This window comes from Zosterops lateralis (genome assembly GCF_965231275.1).
Source record: "Zosterops lateralis genome assembly, chromosome: 3".
Lineage (NCBI taxonomy): Eukaryota > Metazoa > Chordata > Aves > Passeriformes > Zosteropidae > Zosterops > Zosterops lateralis.
Window position 1 is genome coordinate 31,510,934 of NC_139764.1, and position 20,426 is coordinate 31,531,359.

General features: G+C 38.1%; 1 protein-coding gene across 4 annotated transcripts in view; it reads right to left on the reverse strand.

Moving 5' to 3' along the window:
• Nucleotides 1–20,426, reverse strand: part of PLD5 (phospholipase D family member 5) — a 163,562-nt gene that overhangs the window by 25,572 nt on the left and 117,564 nt on the right. For 3 of the 4 annotated variants that reach the window (XM_083858084.1, XM_083858085.1, XM_083858086.1), the window contains one exon: nucleotides 4,462–4,589. In XM_083858084.1, the coding sequence (XP_083714210.1) occupies nucleotides 4,462–4,589 (128 nt within the window). Of the gene's footprint in view, nucleotides 1–4,461; nucleotides 4,590–6,855; nucleotides 6,889–20,426 lie in introns of those variants that run through there. The other variant, XM_083858087.1, reaches the window with a different exon arrangement.

Genomic DNA, 20,426 nt, shown 5'->3' on the forward strand with positions numbered 1-20,426 from the left:
ATTATGTAGATAAAATTAGCAATTTGTAACTTATAACAACAAGAGAGTAAAAGGAGGATGGAGAGGAAACTGACTGAAAGGAAACACTGATGAATTTTTAAGATGAAGGGAAATCAAATGCCTTTCTGAAGTCTTACTTTATATTGGTGAAACAAATCACACAAAGAATCCAACAGAGACATGAAATTAATGGGAAAATGAGAAAAAGATCACACGGGGCTTCTTCTGTCCTTAAAGAAGACAAGAATCCTCTGCTAGCAGTTTTCACACAGCTAAGAGAAAAAATCACGCCTAGGAACTTCAACTCAACACCAGCTGAGCCAAAATTTAAGCAAGAATTTTTGAGATAATGCTTTTAGTGCTTTGCCAGGCAAGAGAGAGCAAATGATTACCTGAGGTAGATCTAGATATTGAGATTTGTTTAAGAACCAACAAGATGGGAGCTTTTCCAACTGCTTGATTGTATTTCACAGCTTCCATCCATCCATACCTTCAGTTCCTGCAGGGAAGGGGCTGCCGGCCCCAGATACTGAGGAGAAATTTGGGTCCATCCCTGCTGCATGGCTGCTCACCTGTCTCAGGCATTACCAGCCAGTGGTTTTGGTGCATCCCCTGGCTTCCATCTTACCCACAGCTCTCTAATCTCCAGGATCTCTCTCATTTTAAGGACTTTTTCTCCAGTCAGAAGCTTTACCTTTTTCGGTTTGGGTCCCCCTCCTTTGTTTCAAGACCACTTCCTCCTGGAACCCCAGACAAGCCACCTCCCCTCAGTCCAGGTGTTTACAGCCAGACTCCACAATTCCAGGGAGCAAACAGCAAGCTTCTGCTTGAGACCTTCAAGATTTGAATTTGATCACTAACCTTCACAAATACACTTAACTACCTGGTACTGTTAGTATTCATGACTTAAGCTATTTTTTTTGCCAACAAGACTAGCTAATATTAGCCTGATTTCACTTCCAGTGAAGACAATTGGATTAATTTTACTTGTTTCAGGAATTTTCAGTAATAGTATTTTCCAAGAGCTGATTATTTGTTGCACATAAATGCATTTTTCTGAAGTGGCTCAACTAATCCATTACAGTTGTTTGCCCACTGGATTCAATTATTCATGGGTGAATAAAACTTTTCCAAAAATGCTGCTAGCATAAAAAGCTCCAGAAATGTTCATATGTATTAAAAACCTCATGCTCCTTAACAGAATTAAGGAGATAAATGCATTTTCAAGCTTTGCTGGAACTATTGGAGGGAGTCATGGAATGAAAGAAATATATGATACATTTAGTTAGCTTATGGATTATAACAATTGTTATATAACCAATTTCTTTTATTAAGTAATAACAAGCTACTGGGTCAAGGAACTAGAAACTAGAATACAGCAGCATGGCCATCTTGATTGCTGTTAGTTCAAGTCACAGGAAAAAATTAATCAGTATACATACACAATTTTAGGCATGTTTGAGTGACTCATTTTTTAGTTGTTTATCAGTATATATAAATTTACCAGCAAGAAACTAGATGATATCACCAGTAAAATCTTACAGAGCTTACTACATCTAAGAAAGTGGCAAAACTCTGGTTGTTCATAATTCTCAATTTCCAATGGGTTATGTAATTGGGTAATATTAGGATATATTTGTAACAATAGAAAATGATGCACAAAGTCTAGACCTGTACAAAAAAAAATTCAAAATATTCTACTATGAATGAAAAAATATCTAATTTTTGTAAACCCCTGTTTTCAGGAAATCCTAGCAATATTTAACATTTCCCTGTGGGGTTTGATTTCAGATTGAATCAGATAGCTGGCATGGATATTTCAGCCAGAATTACTACAGTTTTGACAAACTTTCAATTTAACTGAAACACAGTTTTGCTTGAAAAGTAATAATGTGCTCTTAGCCTTGCTCATAATTTCAAAGCTGAGATTCTGGCAAGTATTAAAACTTTGCCAGCAGAGGCACAGGATATGTGCAACTTTAAAGGCTATTCTTAAGTAATATCTGCAGCATATGAAAATCTCTCCTTGATGCAGAAAATTTACTTTTAAGAAAATAGTCATATTGCTTCTTGTCAGTGCTGGCAAGTCAAGGAAATGGTAACAAAACTAAATAAGCTTCATATGTGATTGATTTCTAGTATCCAGCCTATAAACAGAAAGAATTCTCAACAAATATTGCAAACCCAAAGCACTTAAGTCCTCGTCATGTTTTCCAAGGAGCTGTTAAAAGTTAAATTATTGTTTCAGCTTTAGAGTTAGCCTCCTATGAGACAAATGATGCTAAACAGACTTGGTGCTGTTTTTTTGGGTTTGTTTTTTTTTTTTAGTATCAGGCAAAGGGACAAAAGAGGAGAGGGAAAGGGAGAGGGAGCTGATCCCTCATTTGCAGCTATACTGGGACTCTGGTAATGAGAACTCGTGGGAGATATATTTCCCCAGTGAGGGATCAGCTCACTGTGGGTTTTAAGATTAGGTCCCACACATGTGCAAAGCATTTTGCTTGAGGAAAGGACTCAGAATAAAATAACAGAGTTCTGTGCTTATTTTGCCTCTTACTTGAAAAGGAAAGTTCAAGACATTATTATTTTAGGACAGCATATCAGATCTCTTTGACAGTTGCCCTGATTTATTAACCTGCAACTCTGGGGTAAGGGAATTAAATACTCATATCTAACGTCAACAGGAGCCAAACATCTAATTTCCTTTGGCTCTTCTGAAACCCCAGCATACATTTCTCAACTAACTGAAAGCACATTCTCTTTTACCATAATGCAGAGAGATTTCTTTTTGCATTGTACAAATATTCTTCAGAGCTTCATCTTATAACTACATATAAAAGTATACTGTTACATGACAATAGATGAGAACAAGTCAAAATGCATGCACAAAAAGTCATCAAATTAACAGTGAGGAATTACTGGCCTACAAGTAACTGGCATCAAAGTTTAACACAGGTATGTTACAAGATTTAAGATTTACTTCAGCATGAGAAGGCCAAACCTACATGGAATTGTATAATCTTGTGATGAAGATCATAAATACATAAGCAATATAGAAATAATATAATAACCTGTGTGGTAAATGTGCTTATTTTCCCCTTATTTATTATTTTCACTGGTACTCAAACCCCCAAATAGAAGAGGCTTCAAAGACAAACTATTGATAAGCTAAATAAATCCTATGAAGAGCTACTTTGTTATGACAGAAGAGTTTAGCTCATGAGGCACAGATAATGTAAAAACATTTTCTGAACTGTCCAAAAGTCCAAACTGTATGTTCTTCCACTGACTGAAAATACATCCTCTTTTCCAAGACTTTCTCTAACAACACTATTTTTCTATCACTGTTCCAGATTCCTTTATAAACATATCTTTTAAGTAAATTAATATCACAAGAAGAGCAAAAAAGCATTTATTCACTTTCTTTACTAAATTGGCTAATTTGTTTTTAGTCAGACTTCCAGTCTCTTAGCTGAAAACAAATCTTAAAAAGTTCAGCAAAACCAAGACACACCTTCTTTACAAGATCAGTAGAACCTATGTTCAAAATTATTCCTGTGTTTCTGAGATTCTGCTCATATTTAGAAAGCAAGCTTTTTTACAGCAACTAATAACTACCTAGGACTGCTGCTTTTCCCTCTCTGTTGTGCATTTCAGTAACTGAGATCTCAAACTACAGGTTTCACTCCGTAAGTGTGGCTGAGAGCAGCCTCACATAGTCAGTGTATATCACGAAAATGAACATGACAACCTCTAATGATCCTGAGACTGTTGCAGAAATAAAAAAAGGGCACACATACCTACAAAAAGGCAAATAAGCTCTGTTACTATGAATTCCTCAAAATGGTCACAGATTGCACAGAGTTCTTAGCACTGGTTGTTGCTTCAACTCTCATGAGGAATAAAAATGTGGAATTATCTCTAGTACATGCAGCCTTCAAAAGCATTATGCTATTTAACATTCTGTACCCATTAATCTGACCCTCCCCAAAGGCAGTGAGTATTCCAGTATAATACCCATGATCCATTTGGAAGTCTTTCCAAATCTAGGGTTTGCTTTATTAAATGGCACGTCAGAGGGATTAGGTCTTGCCCATGATATTACTACAGAGTTTCCATAGTGGTTTGTTTACCAATGGGTTTGCTCACCTTTTTTTTTTTTTTTAATATAGTAAACTGGAACATACAATGACATCACAGAAATCAATAAAAACAATAAAATACTTAAAATTTAAGCAGAACCATGGAAGATACCTGTTATAATGAAAAGAAGAAAAATTTATAATAGTACATTCTTGCCAATATGGAAGAGTCATCAAAACAGTGGCAGTACAATTTTTGATGCTAGCACTTTTGCCAGTAAGCTGTCAGAAAATAGAGCAATCCATGTGTACTCAAAATGTTATCTTTTTTCTCATTATACACTCAAAGGGTATAGGATTAGTTTTTCAATTAAATTACCTGTCCCAGGGATCTCCAGTCTAGGCTGGCACTTCCAATGTATACGTGCTGTTTATCAACAATCCAGAACGATGACTGAAGCCGGCCTTCATTATATGCTGACATGTTCATATACAACACTTCAGCACCTAGAGATTTAAGGATAAAATAATAAATGGCATTACTTAATATGAGATAATTTACATTATTAAAAGAAGAAATGACTTCACATTTCACAGTCTCAGTTTCCCAAATTAGTGAGGGGCATAATGAAACATAAGGTTTAAAAGCAATGATCAACATTATTACCGTCCCAATATTTAAGACTTTAATTAACATATATTCCAGTTATATGAAGAAAAATTTACTTAATGCATGTTCCAGGTATAGGGAACATTCTCATACATTATAATGTCTACCTAATTTCCTTCCATTTTAGAATCAAATAATGAATTTTTTTCCCAGCACTGTATACTCCTAAAAATAGTTCATTTCTAAATTTCTATTCTGTAGCACAAATCAGCTACACATTGCAATAATGACCTTTCAAAAATGAATGTATTTAGAACCTCTGCCTAAAAAGCAGATTCTGCTCTGCTCCTCCTGCTCTGTGCAATCATTTAGGCAGGTAGCTGCAGTGGCCATGACACAGAACAGACCCTGACAAGAGGAACATGGGTGAAGAATTAAGGAAGTAAGCAAAGGCCTAAATAAAGTATGCTGAAACTGCTCTTAATCCTGCTAATCTGTGACATCCAATTTACCACTTTGAATGGCATTGTTTTATTAATGACTATAGGCCACTGAAATCAAAGGAGCTCCTTGTTGGCTCCATCGCATCACTAGGAATGTCTGAATTGGCTACGTCTGTATGTTTGCAGAACTAAATCCAGAATATATTTAATATTAGGTAAGTTTAGGGGATTTCTCACACCATTACTGTTCTTTCAATGCTCCAGTGTTTGCAAAATTAGGTGATTAATATGAATTAATCATTGCTGAAGGCATTTTACAGTAACCCACTCATCTTCACATTTCAGTCATGACTAACCAGGGAAGAGAACTGACAGTAAACAGCAGCCTGGGGACAGTGATTGTACTAGCCATCTCCCATTAAACATTTATGGAGCCTTCAGTACCATAAATTCCAGTAATGGTTGAATATGAGTCACAACTTTAAAAGAATTCCAGGATACATAAAGAAATAAAACATATTTCTTTTCATCAGATTTCCTATTTTTGATCTCCTAAGCAACATTTGACTTACAATTTTAGGCAACAGTTACCAGTGCTAAATATTTCTTTATTATTATGAAAACATTAACTTTCCCTGAAAAAAAATATTCTTAAAGTTCAGACATCAAGAAAAGAAGAAAAAAACAGGTAAGGTGCCACTTACCATGATGCACCGAACACACAAAACAACATTCTGAGCACATTAGGGGTTTGGTTCATTGGTCAATTGCATTTGGTGCAATTGACCCACCTACCTTTCCAGTTTTTTTCTCACCCACACTCATCTATGCTTAGAAACAAAGATTTTTCCAATTTTCTTCAATCGTAGTGCTGCTACTTTCAATTAATGCATTAACGAGTAGAACTGTGCTAATTATTGAGAAAATGAGTGTGAAATGGAAAAGAAATCAGAAAACACTACAGCAGCTGTTAAACGGTTTAAATTGTTTCCTGGTGAATAAACAAAACAAAAGCAACTGCCCTTAGCTAAGGATAAGCATTCTGTAAGACACTAAACTTCTAGCTAGAGATCCAAAAACTATGTTTAAAATCTGGTTTAACAAAGCAGATTGCCTTGATGATGTTTTCTTTCCATTCATCTGATTTGCAGCATTAAATAGCAGTATGCATTTAACACCCACAACACACCTACACCAAACAGGTTATAAATGAAATGTTAGGATTTTTGCATAGTAAAGATAAAACAATAGGAAGCAACAATGAGCTTCCTTCTCATAATTGAGAGCCTAAAATAAACACGATTTAAAAACATTTTTGAAATATCCAATAACGAACAAAAATGCTGACTGCCACAGCTATAACAGGAGACTATTTAACCGGTAATACTAACGTTAAAAATAGCAGACATCATCAGTAACTTGACACAAAATTCAAAAGTATTAAAATACCAGAATTTGTTGGCGTGGGTTGTTCAGACATGGGCATAAGCAGTTGGATGGGACTATTACTCTAAAACATAATCTAGGCTTCAATTATCAAAATAGTGCAGAAGACACTGCTATCACATATACCAGTAAAATCAAAACCTGAACTCATTTCCTTTTGGAAACAGCCAACTGGTAAGTGAACAGGTGAGGAAACAGTATCTCCAAGTTAATTAAAAAAAAAATCATTTGGTGAAAACGACAGCTGTTGTGCAGCCTATTAATGAGCCCTTACCTTTTGATGAAAGGAAACATGTATCAGTATTGATAATTGCCTCTGTTCCAGAAGCCCTTGAGATGCTTTGTTAAAACAGGCTTATCAAGCCTTCAGCACAATCCACCATCCCTAGTGTGGTTCAGGTCCCATGAGGAAATTAAATTGGACTGATCAATATGTGAAGCCATAACAGAACTCTCTGTCATGCTGCAGTCTCAATTACACAAAGCTGTGACTCTACTGAGTTCAACCAGAAGGGCACATTTGTAGGCTTGATTTCTAATAAACATGCCAAATAAATCTAACTATTTTGTTTCACTGGAGATTAAAATTCAGGATAAAAACTTAGAAAAAAACAGGGCTTGTCACTTAAGTGGATTTGCCTGTCCCTTAAAATTGCGCATTTTAAGGGCTGGGAGAGATTACACATTTTCTGCAGGAAAAAAAACCAAAAAAACAAAACAAAACCAAAAAACACCCACAACAAAACAAACACTGTAGGGATCAAAGCATATTGTAAGTCACAGACCTTTATCTGGGTACTTTTTCTTCTAGGTGGGGAATTTTTTTACACTGTATAAGGCAGATGACTGATGCAGTCTGGGATGCATGGAGGGGACCCTGCCACTGAGAACCTGGACCTTCTGCATGCGATGTGAACACAGCCCCTGGGAAGTGCCAGACTGCAACTTAGCCTCCAGCTTTGTCTCATAATGGAGGAAGAAAACAGAAGGTATCAGTAGTATTGCAAGAAAGATTGACTTTTCATCCATTAAGGAAAAAAAAAAATCCAATTCCCAAAGTAATCCCAAAGAAGACGAATGGCCCAAGCAGATGTCATTTACAATTTCTAGCCTTGCAACACCCTGTTTGGTCTAACTGCCTGCTCTCAGATACTTCACTAACAATGTCTGAAAGGTACAGGGGAAGCTTGACTTCAAGAATAGGAACTTGAAGAGAATTGGGATTATTCAGCCTGGAGAGAACTCTTCATGGTGACCTAATTGTGGCCTTCCAGTGCCTGAAGGAAGCCTACAAGAAGGAGGGAGGTAGACTTTTTCCAAGGGCATGTTGGAAAGAGGGAAAGACAAAGGGGAATGAATTCAAACTGAAAGAGAGTAAATTTAAAGTAGATACTAGGAGGAAGCTCTTTACTGTGAAGGCGGTGAGGCACTGGAAGAGGTTGCCCAGAGAAGTTGTGGATGCACTGTCCCTGGAACTGTTTAAGGCCAGGTTGGATGGGCCTCTAAGCAACCTGGTCTAGTGGAAACTGGCCCTGCCCATGGCAGCGGGGCTGGTCACCACACAGCTACACAAACTGGGAGATTCTTCTTTGTGGGAGACTGCAGGAGGTCAGAACTCACAGGGCTGCCACTTGGCCTCCACATCAAGTTTATGCAACAGTCTGGAGAAGGTGCATCTTCTTTGGAGGTCTTCACTTTCTTGAGGCTTTGGAACCAACATCTGTGAGCAGCTTAGGACATTGTCCTTGTACTGAGGCAACATCATTACGCCAAATCCCCTCACTGGTGGATGCAGTAAATAATTTTTATAAGGAAGACCCAGAAAGAGCAATTATTTAGGCTGCTATTATCACAGCTGCCTTGAAAGCAAACATGCAAATTCTGCTTGCCACAGTTTTCAGCAGTACCAGTTACAGGCTAAACTCACTCTGGAATTAGCAAACATAACGCCCAAGAAACAGAAGCTGCACTTGCTTGTACCATGCCTAAAATTGGTCTTCTGTCTTCACAACTTTCTTACTTTCACTACAGCGTTTTTAAAACTAGAGAGAAAGAAAAATAAGGGGAAGAAATTTAGGAGTAAAAGGAGAGCCAGAGTTATCTGGGAAGTCTGTATAGATACAAATGTCTCTTTCTCTGTATTTTGCAATATATGCTTTCATTTAATTTATTTGCTTTTGATAATAACCTTTAGCACAAAGTACAGCCATGAATAAACATAATTTTTATTCTACTGAGACAAAAACGCAGAGTTTTCAATACAAGTGGTCACAAGTGGTGGAGTAGCTGTCTCATTTGGGGTAGACACAAGTGACCCAAGTAAAGGATGACCTCCCCATGAATTTTCAGGCTTTTTTCTCAACTGATTGCAAAAAGAATGGACTTCTTCCAGAAGCCTCATTAGTGTGACCAGCCACCACTCAGAAGAGGACAAGTACAAAAGCACAAGAATGCACAACTTGAAACAAAGTTATTTTTACTAAGTCTCTGAATGATTAAAAGACAAACTAGACTATTTACTATTTCTGTGCTCTTTATGGAATATTGGATTTGAAATGCAATTTAAAAGTCTGCCTGGCCCAGAAAGATTAATGATTCAGATCTATTTTAAAGAGAGAACACTCAAGGACTTTTAGGGAAATCTCTGATGGTAATACCTTAACTTTAAATCAGCTGCTTTGTTTACATTGCCCTCTGCTTCTCTCTTTCTCACACACATCCCCCTGTCCTTTTTAAAAACTGCCAGGACTGACCAATCCCTGTCACTAGGGGATTATGTGCTATTCATCAGTCTAAATAATTTTAAAAAGTCACAGTGATTTAAAAAAGAAGCAGCCTAGAATCAAAACCTTGCTGCCTTTTCTTTAGCTGCTCTATATTCAACTGTCACATGTGCAAAAAATGAAATCATAATTACTCAAAGAAATTACATTCTAGCACAAACCAAGTAATCTCCAGAAAGTTTTTGCAATAATATTTACATTCATGCCATCTTGGCCCATCTTAGACTCAAACTACCTTCATGAGAAACACTTACTCCCAATGTACAATTGACCATAAGCTGTGGCAAATGTAGCTTCTCAAAACTGCCTTTAGGAAAACTGGGCTGTTTCTGATGTAGATATTTTTCACAAAATTTTACTGTAATGCTTACTATTTTGTTTTACAGCATCTGAGGTCACTGATACAAAGATAATTTTGAGGAAATCCATGCCTAGGAGAGGAATCTGTGACCAAAGCTGCACAAGCCCCTCTGGTCTCTCTCTGGAAAGACAGAGGTGCCTGCAGCACTCACTGGAATTGCAGTGGATGGGCTCAGATGCTTGGGGCTGTGGCGTGGGTGGTTCAGGGACAACATGCACTCACTGTGCCTCCTGAATGCTGCCGCTGCTCATCTCCACTGGCACGCTCCCCAGCCAGCTCACGTGTCCCTGTCTGGCTGGAGCTTGGAAGAAAGGCTGCTGCTGCAAGAGAGCTCTCCTAAGCAGACAGGCTGCAGTCAAGGATCTCCCTGTGGAGCTGAGGACGTGAGAAGAGAGGTCTCCATTGCTGCCATCTGACTTCCCAGCCCCCTCTCCGGGCCCCGTGCCAGCTTCTTGCCTGACTCCATTCCCTCCCCAGCAGACTGCAACATGCTGTTGGGCTCTGCCCTGGATGAGCAGGGGAGCAAATATCCTCTACACCCTCTGTTGGTTTTTCGCTCTGATTTTTCACTCAGTCAGTGGGTTGAAATAATTTCTGTGAGGCAGTACAGCCCCAGAAACTGCTCTATCCACACAGCTGTGGAAGCCACGAGCTGAGAATGTGGACAAGAGCAGGAAGAAAAAGGAATAGTGACAAACAAGCATTACAAAACCCAGCTCTCTAACTGAAACCAAAGTATTACAGAATTACAACTGGCATGTTTAAAAAAGGGAAAAAACCTCAAACCCCCAAAAATCAGCACCAATTACCCCCCAAAATAGTAGCATTAACAGATCTCGTCTTCAGCAACCCTTCTCTGTCCCTCCACTGCCTCCTCAGCTGTGCCAAAGTAGCTTTTTCAGGGAATGAGTTGGATCAAAAAATAGATCCAGGTTAAACATAAATAAAAGCAAGAAAGTTGTTTCAAATGTAGAACAATTCACTAATCCAGCTCACTACATGGCAGTAAACAATTTTTTCCAACACAGCTGAAGGTGCAAATGTGGGAATGAGCGGCTGTGGCTGGGTGCAACAAGATGCAGGAACTGCCAGTGTTGCCATTTAAAAGTATACCCACATAGTCTCAGCCTCTGCTCCTCTCAAAATCAGGCCTCAGTAATTCCAGGTGGCAAGCTCCAGAATTTGTTTACTTTTTATCCTGCAGAACGATTTGTTTTGTGCAAAGTCGACAGGAAAGCAATGCTGGCATTTGCTTGGGCTGGCACTCCCCATATGCTTACACAGGGGTCCACAGTGACACAGAAGATCAAGAAAAGATCCACCAGGGACCCTCGTGTGCAGAGTTTGCTCACTGAATGCAGGATGGCATATTTTTGAGAACAAAGGAAAGGTCAGAACTAATTTCCTGGAATTGCTGATTTAACTTCATTGACATTGGGAGCTAGTTAGTTCCCAATGTAACATTTATCTAAATATGCCCTTACACTGGCTTTGAAGATGTCAAATGTCAGCCTTTGTTGCTAGTCCAAGTTATAAAAACACTGATTTCTCAGCTAAGTACTCAGTTGTAGCTAGAGTTCAGCGTGGGAGTTACAGCTCTCCCCCATGTGAATGCATTTTGTGCTGCCTGCTGGCTCCTTTTGATTTATTCAGCAGAAAAATCCCAGAAATATAACGGAAGTGCTTCCCATCCCATCTCACTGGAGAGACAAAAGAGGGGCCTGACAGTATTTCTTTGTAATACTTTCCCACCCAGTTACCCCTAATTTCTGATTCACCAGCAAATAGCCAGTGGTCCATCACAAATATGACAGCACAGAGATAGAGATTCCTCTCTTTGCCTGCAGAATAGACACAGCATGAGAACACTCTACTTGACCTTCCCCATGAACAGACTCATACAATGGCTTGGGCTAGAAGACGGCTCAAAGGTCATCTAGTTGCAAGCAGCCTGCCATGGACAGGGACACCTTCCACCAGCTGGAAGATCAGGTTGCTCAAAGCTCCATCCAAACTGGCATTGAACAGTTCCAGTGACGGGGCATCATTTCAACTTCTCTGGACATCCTGTTTCAATGCCTCTTCACCCTCATAGTTGATAAATCATGTGCAGACAGAATACACAGAATTTTAGACTGCAAAGAGGGAATAAACTCATATAAATACAGACCTCTAGTCCTTCCAACAATGATGGAAATCTGGGGCATCAGCACGTCCTTGAGAGGCATATGCTGCCACCCAGTAGAAAATGCAAGCAGCCAACAGTATAGCTCACTACATAGAACAAGACAGAAAGGACATGCTCAACTCTACACTTTCCTAGATGTGGCCTCTGAAGCCAGTGTTCTGTGCAAATACAGCAATGTTCTGTGCTATATTTGCTAAAGAATATCTTACTGTTTGGACCAAAGTTTAGGGCTCCCATTTTAGTCTGTCTTTAAACAAAAACTAAATTCAGTCCATACACAAGAATTTAGTGTAATTTAAAAAGCTCCAAACAGCTTTTCCTTTCCTTCTAGTAATTTTATTGGAAGTAATGAACATTTCTGCCTTTTTTAAAAAGTGCTGCTGCCTGATGTGACAAATCTGAGAAAAATCCTAATTTTTTACTGCCTTGACTCTGATATCAGTATTTTTAAATCAATTTCTATTTAATTTTGAGCTATTTTAAGTATTTCATATCAAGTCATAGAAAATTTCAAATAAAATTTTGAATAATGAGAGCATAGATGATCATTCAATTTTTTTCCCCTTAGCAGAAATCAGCATTCCTTTAAATAGCATTTTCTTAGTACAAATCAGTTCTGAGAGTCTGATGATTCAGTAGAGTCTGTAAGAGAACTCATATTCAAAGAAGTTTTCTAGAATATTAAAAAAAAATCCACATCTTTTTTTGCCCTTCATTATTGGAGAGCAGACTGCTCATTTACTAGACAAAGCTCTAAAAGTGATTGCTTTGGAGATTGGGAAAAGTAATTTTCTTACTTAGTTGATTTGGGTGACAAAGCATATTATGCTTAAAGGAAGACTATAATACAATCAGTTAAAGCATTATTAAAGCTGGATTGTGGCTTTCTTTCTTTGCCTAAGTATAATTGTATATGTTTCTACTATAAAAGAAAGCTATTTTAAATATAATAGAGAGATTAGTAAACTTGCACACTGCTTACCCCACTTCCTTTTGAAGACTCTACTTGGATTAGCATTGTGAACCACTATATTTATTTATACACTTCTTGGATGAAACATCCAAGAATTCACTGACATTTTTTCAGCCTAATGCATGAGGAATTAGGATCACAACCTTTTATGAATGAACAAGGCTAAATCTTACCAAGAAAAATGCAGTGACTATTTATCTCTATCTCTCTTTTTAACTTAGCAACATGATTTCATTCTGATATTTATATATTCTAAAATCATCAGTATTGGCAACAGTCACTTCTAAATATGCTGACTAGGAGTAACAACACTTGTGCATCATTCTCAAAATGTGCTTCTCAGACATCTGGAGCTCTGCTTTGGGTTCTGTCAGTTTGCTTCTCCTGAAGGAGAAATAAATCTCAGTTCTGGAAGGTGAGATACTGCAGGGCAGGTGAAGAGGTGAGGACAGAGTTTGCCGCCTTAGGTGGCTGCTGCTTTTAATTTTTACAATATCTTCATAACAAAATCTTTTTTTTTTTCCTTGAACTTTCCTTAGATGATTCTCTGAGGAGCCCTAGAGTATTATCTGCAGGCTACCAAAAGCCAAGATCACCAGCTGACCTGGCTGTGGCCATACAAGAAAAGCAGACGAGCAGCCAGAAGTAACCAGGGTGTGCCAGTGGCACAGATGTTTCCTTTCACTACTTCTCCCTTGTCTCTAAGCAATTTTCCCCACCTCTTTCCTTTGATCCTATCTTGTTATCTTGCCAAGTCAGTCTTTGACGGTTGTACATTTTTTTCAGGTCATTCCTATCTCAATGGCAATTATTTTTCTCTCCATGTTTTCACAAGTCCACCAATAACATGCTTCACCTTTTGACAACATTCTGTTCTGATCTGTTCCTAAAGTAATTACTCAGTTTTCAGTTTCTGACCTTCAGTTTTATCTGATTTATTCCTCCCTCTTATTTCATTTTCCCCACTACTTCCCCCCAACATCATTCATCCTCTTCTTTGCTCTCTTCCACTTCATACTCAGTTCATAATTTCACTTTTGCCCTTGCCTACTCTTCCATTGTTTCATTTACCATATAATTCATCCAGTTATTCATTCAGTCTCTCTTGCCCCAATTACTTAGGGAACATATTTTATTTTATAAGTATATATGCAGTATGGTATATTCTTCAAGCCTTTACATACAATTTGTGGAAAGAAGAAACACATTTTCTTAAGAGTTCTAAGACTAACCATGGCTTTGGGACACCCAGATTGGTCCTAATTTTACTTTATTTACATGTGCTAGGACTTCTACAGGCATTAACTCATGATATACAGCCCTCAAATAAACAAAGATTTCTGATGGTTGTTGCAATTTAGGACTCTGGGAATTTCTTCTTGCTTTCTTAGTCCAAACAACAACTGAAGCTGAGCTTTTTATTACCACGAATCTAAGGTTCTTGAAAGAACAAGACATTTCTACAGCCTCTTCTTGCAACAAAGTAAGCATGTACAATAGACACTGCAGCTCTGCTGTAGCAGACTGTAGAGTCTTACACTTGATTTACTATTGTTCTAACTAGTCTGTCAGATGCATTTTTGAGGACTTCATTATTCAGGCTTGGTCACACAGATACTTCATTCATTTAAATGGAGGCATTTTAAAGAGAAAAATGGACACGCCCTGATATCAAAATCAGAAAAATCCAGACAGTGGACTCAGAAAAAAACAAAAGGTGTATGGGGAAAAAAATCCTCTAATTTGAGAAAATACTTAGGGGATACAAATCAATAGCTTGTTAGTAAGCAGATTTTTAACATGCATTGACTTTCTTCCAAACAGCCTATTTGAAATGTAGAAAGCAAAACAAAAGGAAACCACAACTCCACAAATTCTATTTTACTATCTGGGTGAAGGACACACACAATATACAGTCAATAAAAGTAACTGCACACTGAAATCACACAGGATTTTAGCGCCGCAGAGGGACTAGACCACAAATATTGTCTCATTTCTCCAGTGTAAATACCAGCAACTGCCTGTGAAGGACAGGAATATAGGTATATTACTCCCCTGTAACATTTTGAACTGGTGGATAACCAGGTCTGTTGGACTTCTTTTTCTACTCCAAACCACACAGGACACAAAGAATAAGCTTGAGGACAATAAGAGACAGAGAAGGACCAATTCAGAGCCATTTGGGATAACAGCAGGGTACAGGACAGGGGCTGTGGAACTGGATTGCTTGCAGTTAACTACTGGAATCTCTATGAAAGCAAGACCAGAAGGCAGCACAGGCATTTCAAGTCCCAATACAAAATCATAGACTTGGTTACAATCCCTTGTCTTATGGCTGAGAACAGCTGCTCTGTGGTCCTTTGCTTGGGAACTGTTATCTTTGAAAGCTCATTGCAATCATCACAATATTCTTTTGAAATGATTTTAAAGCTTAGTATAGTTATTACGTTGTTCTATAACTGCTGGCACTTTTGCCCATCATTTCAATGCTAACAAGACTACTGAGATTAAAAGCTTCAAGAGCAGGGATCTGTTTTGCTTTGAGTCACTGAAATGACTGTCAATTTCTGTACTACATAATTACTAATACTTATACACTGTAGAAAGTTAATATATTGTCCACAGGATGGAAAAGGGGTTGAAATCACTCTGCTCTCAAGGATAAACATTAGAGACAATTGCTCCATAAGGACATACAGAAAGAGATGGAAAAGATGGAGAGTAACACAGAGATATCGCTCTGAGAACTTTGCTTCCAGTTGAATAACTTTAGAGGGATCTTAATGCAATTTGCTTTCCAACCATTAGGCTGTGTAAAAATTCATAACACAGCAAAGTGCTGTAGAAGCTGAAGGCTAATTTGGAAACTGCTATAGGAGGTTACCAGAAAGATCAGTATTACCATCCTTGTGGCAAATCCTTGTTACAAAGATCACGGTTGGTAACTAATGTTGTATAAACCAGCAAGATTTGGGCACATGGGCTTATTTTGTGCTACAGTCGTGCTGTACACAATAACCCAAACTGAATAGCCTTTCCAGAGCGTTCATCAAATGAAAACCAAATGGTGTTGGTCAAAGACTGCCAGTTTGGTTTGGGCATTTATTAAGGCTTCTTATATAACTTTGAGCACACAGTATTTAATCAGGTTTGAAGCAGAAATGTTATATGGATTGAGTTGAGCAGTGAAGGAGCTAAAAGAATGTAATACAAGTGTCTGTGTCATGTCACTGCAGGTGATGGTCTCCTCAGAGCTGCCCAGGTTTGAAGCTATACTTCAATCTAGATGACATACAAAACTTGAGCAAGGTGAGAGACAAAACACCCACTGAGAAGGCTGGAGCCTGCTTGCAAAACTGTACAAATCAAAAATATACCAAATCATACCAGCAACACTGCTTTGACTGACCAAGGTACAATTCCAAGAAAACAGTCAGGCTTCCAGTGAATATTAAGTATGTGAAAATGACATGACTGCACACACCAAAACTGACCGAAATTAAACTGTTTTCCTTGGAGCCCTTTAGGACCATTAGCCTTCATGCTTTTCAGGATGAGATAATGTCAGTGCTTTTGCATACAAGAGAAAGCATGGAATGCCAAAATTTCTGCAAAGGGAGCACAGCTACCTAACAAATGATTTCTGAGCTCAGATGGCCCTGGCAGCTCTTACCAGCTCTTTCAGTAGCTGTAGGTAGGAACTTGCATATTATCCATATGTTTTAAAAATGTCACAACTAATTTCTGCTAATGCCATCCGTTACTGGTTCCTCTGTACGAAAGAGCGTCAGCAACTCAAAGCAGCTAGTGCCATACGAGAATCCTTTCTAGCACGTAAACCACCAAGCAAGATTTGAAGATGATCCCTGTGGCACAAGCTGCCATGTTGGACCTGCCTAGGTCCTACCTGACAAGAGCACTTTGGCTGTTCACAAGATGACTGGATTACAAATGCTCATAGTTGTGCTGGAGCTTGCGAAATACAAAAGTGCCTACTGCTGCCAAATCCATGAATACACACTCATCAGTACCTAACTGGAGTGCAGTATTTGCAAACTGAAATTATGTACTAAAATACTGACCAATCTACCATGAAAGAACTTTTCCATTACAAATTTCAAAGCAGAAGAATTATGATATTGTTTCTACTAAACACCTAAAATCTTAAATATGCCTCATAGTGCATCTGTTCTTGATTAAGGAAGAAAAATAATTAAATAAATGTATTATTATTTGCCTATGTATTTTTGAAAGGGTGACTACAGATACTGGAAAGCATGACTGGTATTTCCTAATGCAAAAGTACACATCACCAATGAGAGGGTACTGTCTTTGGGTACACAGCCCTTTCTCTCAGCAAAGGTACTCATTTCTAAGTCTACAGGCACAGAAGCTGTAGAGCTTAGAATCAGAATACTTACATATCTGGCTCTAAAAGACACAGAATTTTTGGCTTAAGTGAACGTTTTTCCCCTTCCCCTTTGCAAAAAAAGCCAGCACAACCCAAGGCCCTGGCTGCCTTCAGAATTCAAATTATTGTGAAGGTTGTTTTGGTTTTTGTTCTCCCTCTATTGGCTATGGATGTGACAGCCTCGTACTGCTACTTCTCTCCTGCTAGAGAATTCTGTAAGTCAGGCTATGCCTAAATCTTTTTAAAGTTAGTGTGCTTCAGGCTCACAAGAGAAAATAAGCTGTTCACACTGTGAACTATTATGGTGCCTAAAATGAGGATATTTGTGTACCCAGGGGAAGTTTCATTCCCAGATTAGGCATCTAATTTCCTGTAGAACCTATAATAAAAAATGGATTATCACCAGTTTATTGTATTTTTTGAGCTAAAAGACATCAATTCTAGGCAGCAGGCAATGCTGATGGAAAGTATGTTGTTTACCCCAGTTCCTCATTTGGAATTGCACAGAAGGATGGATTCTCCAACAATGTTCTAAAATTCTGTCCTACAATCAGAACCTTCAAAGTTTTATTACTTATTAAGGGTAAGACATTTCTTTCAAAATTTATCTGGAGGCAATAGAAGGAGCAGAAGCAGAGTAGGGACTGGAAGCCAGGTTTCCTCTATCCCAAATGAATGTGTGACTACTACAGCCATCTTTAAATGCAAACACAGATTAAAAGATTTTCTGCAAACTGTTAGAACTCAAATAGGAAGGAGCAAGGGAGCACCGCTACAAAATATCTTCTGCTCTTCCTAAACTTTTGTGATTTTAAGTTTCAAGAAGTTTAAGGTGTTCAGTACTAGCTTAGGTGATTTGCTTTCTGTCAGGTGCCTGGTAAGGCAGACAGCTGTAAGGTAAAAACTGGCAGTTTAGAAACTTTCAGACAAAGCAAGATTTTCAGCATCATCTTTTGCAACTCAGGCAGACGTTCTGTGTTGAAGACATTCGGTTGTTGACACACATGTAACAAAAATACTCCCCACCTGCTCTTTTCAGTCATGTTTCACAAGGTTGGATGTGGCTTACTTTATATTGCAGGACACAGCTCCCCAGTTGAAATAAATAAGAAACATTGCATATAAGTTCTCATGGGATTTAGGCATAAAACCACTGCTGAAAATTCCCTTGTGATCAAGATGTCCGTGGATGTGTGCACACTGTGCAACATAAACTGAGGTAAGACAGTTTAGATGCCTGAACAGAAAGATGTTTCTCCAAAAACAAACTTAGTTTCTGCATATTAGATGTTAGGTACGAATCTTGAATCTCTGATGCAAAACTAGTACCTGCTTCTTTCCTTTAAGATGGGATACAGCTAGCTTTGGAAATTCAGCTGGATAATTCTCACTACACAGAAATCTGTCAAAGTTACTATGCATTCTAAGAGGCAAAGAACTTAATGAGATCTTTTATCTTGGAACTGGTTTCAAGATTGCTTGTCACAGGCTTAAAGTTTTTGAGGAAATATCAGGAAACATTCTCCAGCAGCCACTAATAAAAGCTAAATCAAAGCATGCATCTACTCTTTTGTGGTACCCAAGCTGTCTAAATTAATAATAAAAACTGAACAAGGCCTGATTCATAATAAATCAAAATATAAAAATGAATTTTAAAATCAGATGTCAAAGGTGTTGCCAGTGAAATTTTCATTAGCTGTCTTTTGTACACTCACATATTTTCAATTGTGACTTAGAATTTTAGAAAAATGTCAATTTATGATTTGAAGGGAATGGAAGAGATTTCTTTCCCTCTGTTCACATGCACCTTTATTTATTTAAGTCTATGAAACTCAGATCCAAATTACTTGCTTCCTTCAGAAGACTCACCCCTCAAAAAATCCTGCTTACTTCATGAAAAAACATAGGAAAAAAAAATAGTCTGGTTTTGGTACTGCTGCAGGAACTTGCCTGATCTTAACATCCTTCCCTGACACACACTTTTGGAGAATCCAGCCTAGAAAATGCATAAAGAAAGTAATGGAGCAACAGATCCATTCAATGCCTTGTGTAAAATCATCCACTGAACATCAGCTGTCAAGAGCACTCTTAACACTCCAATGGAACATGCATCAGATGGTATTATTGTTATGGTATATTGTGCAAAAACTGGCCACTGGACAGCAAAAAATCTCATCAAGATCCACCTTCAGGATTCCAGCTTCCCATTATACGAACAGAGTGTATTTTCTTTTTAGTCTTTGCAGAGTGTTTACATTGATTCCCAACATTATCTTCACATGAAGAGGAATTAAAGTCTTAATTAGAATTAGAAAATCCCAAGTTAAAAGGGCCCTCAGAAGATGATCTGACCCAGTTTTTTTTTTTGAAAAAGGGAGTCTATACGAGATTATCCAGCATGCTGTCCAGTCACACTTGGAAACCTTCAGTGATGGACACTCTACCATGTCCCTGAGGAAGGTTGTTCCAGTGAATAGAGGTTCTTACTTAAAAAAAAATTTCCTTCTTATCTTGAAATGAACGTCCTTTAAACACATAAGTTTATGCTCTCCTTCCAAATAGTTCCTTACAGAACTATTAAACCCAGCTTTGAAATCAATCTAGACTCTTCCCATGCACCAGAGATATGAGGCCATTCCTCACAGAGGCTTGTCTACTTTATTCTTAAAATTGCCAGTGATAGATCTTGTCTAATCTCTTTACAGACCACTGCCCCCATATTTTGAACATTTTTTTAATAATACTAAAACCATGTATTCTGAGCTTAATATAAATCCATGTCATCATGGTTTACCCTAGCAATGGCTGTCAAAAAACTTCAGTTGCCAAAATGCCAAACAGTTTAGGCCCAAAGAAACTTATCATTTAATGTTCTCTCTTAGTCTTATAGCTTTAACTTTTCAAAAAAAAAAAGTCGGTTTCTCCAAAATGGTCAGTTTCACATTCCTAGGGCTTGTAGTACACAAAGGCTCTGGTTTGAAAAAAATGTGCCAAACTCACAGCTTATTGTGTAAGAAGAAATTTCTCTGATATTCCCAGACAATCTCCGTCTTTTCTATGACATAAAATATGTCTTTCAGTTCTTCGACAGTATGTTAAAATTTATGTCTTTCCTTCCCCCGCAAGAAG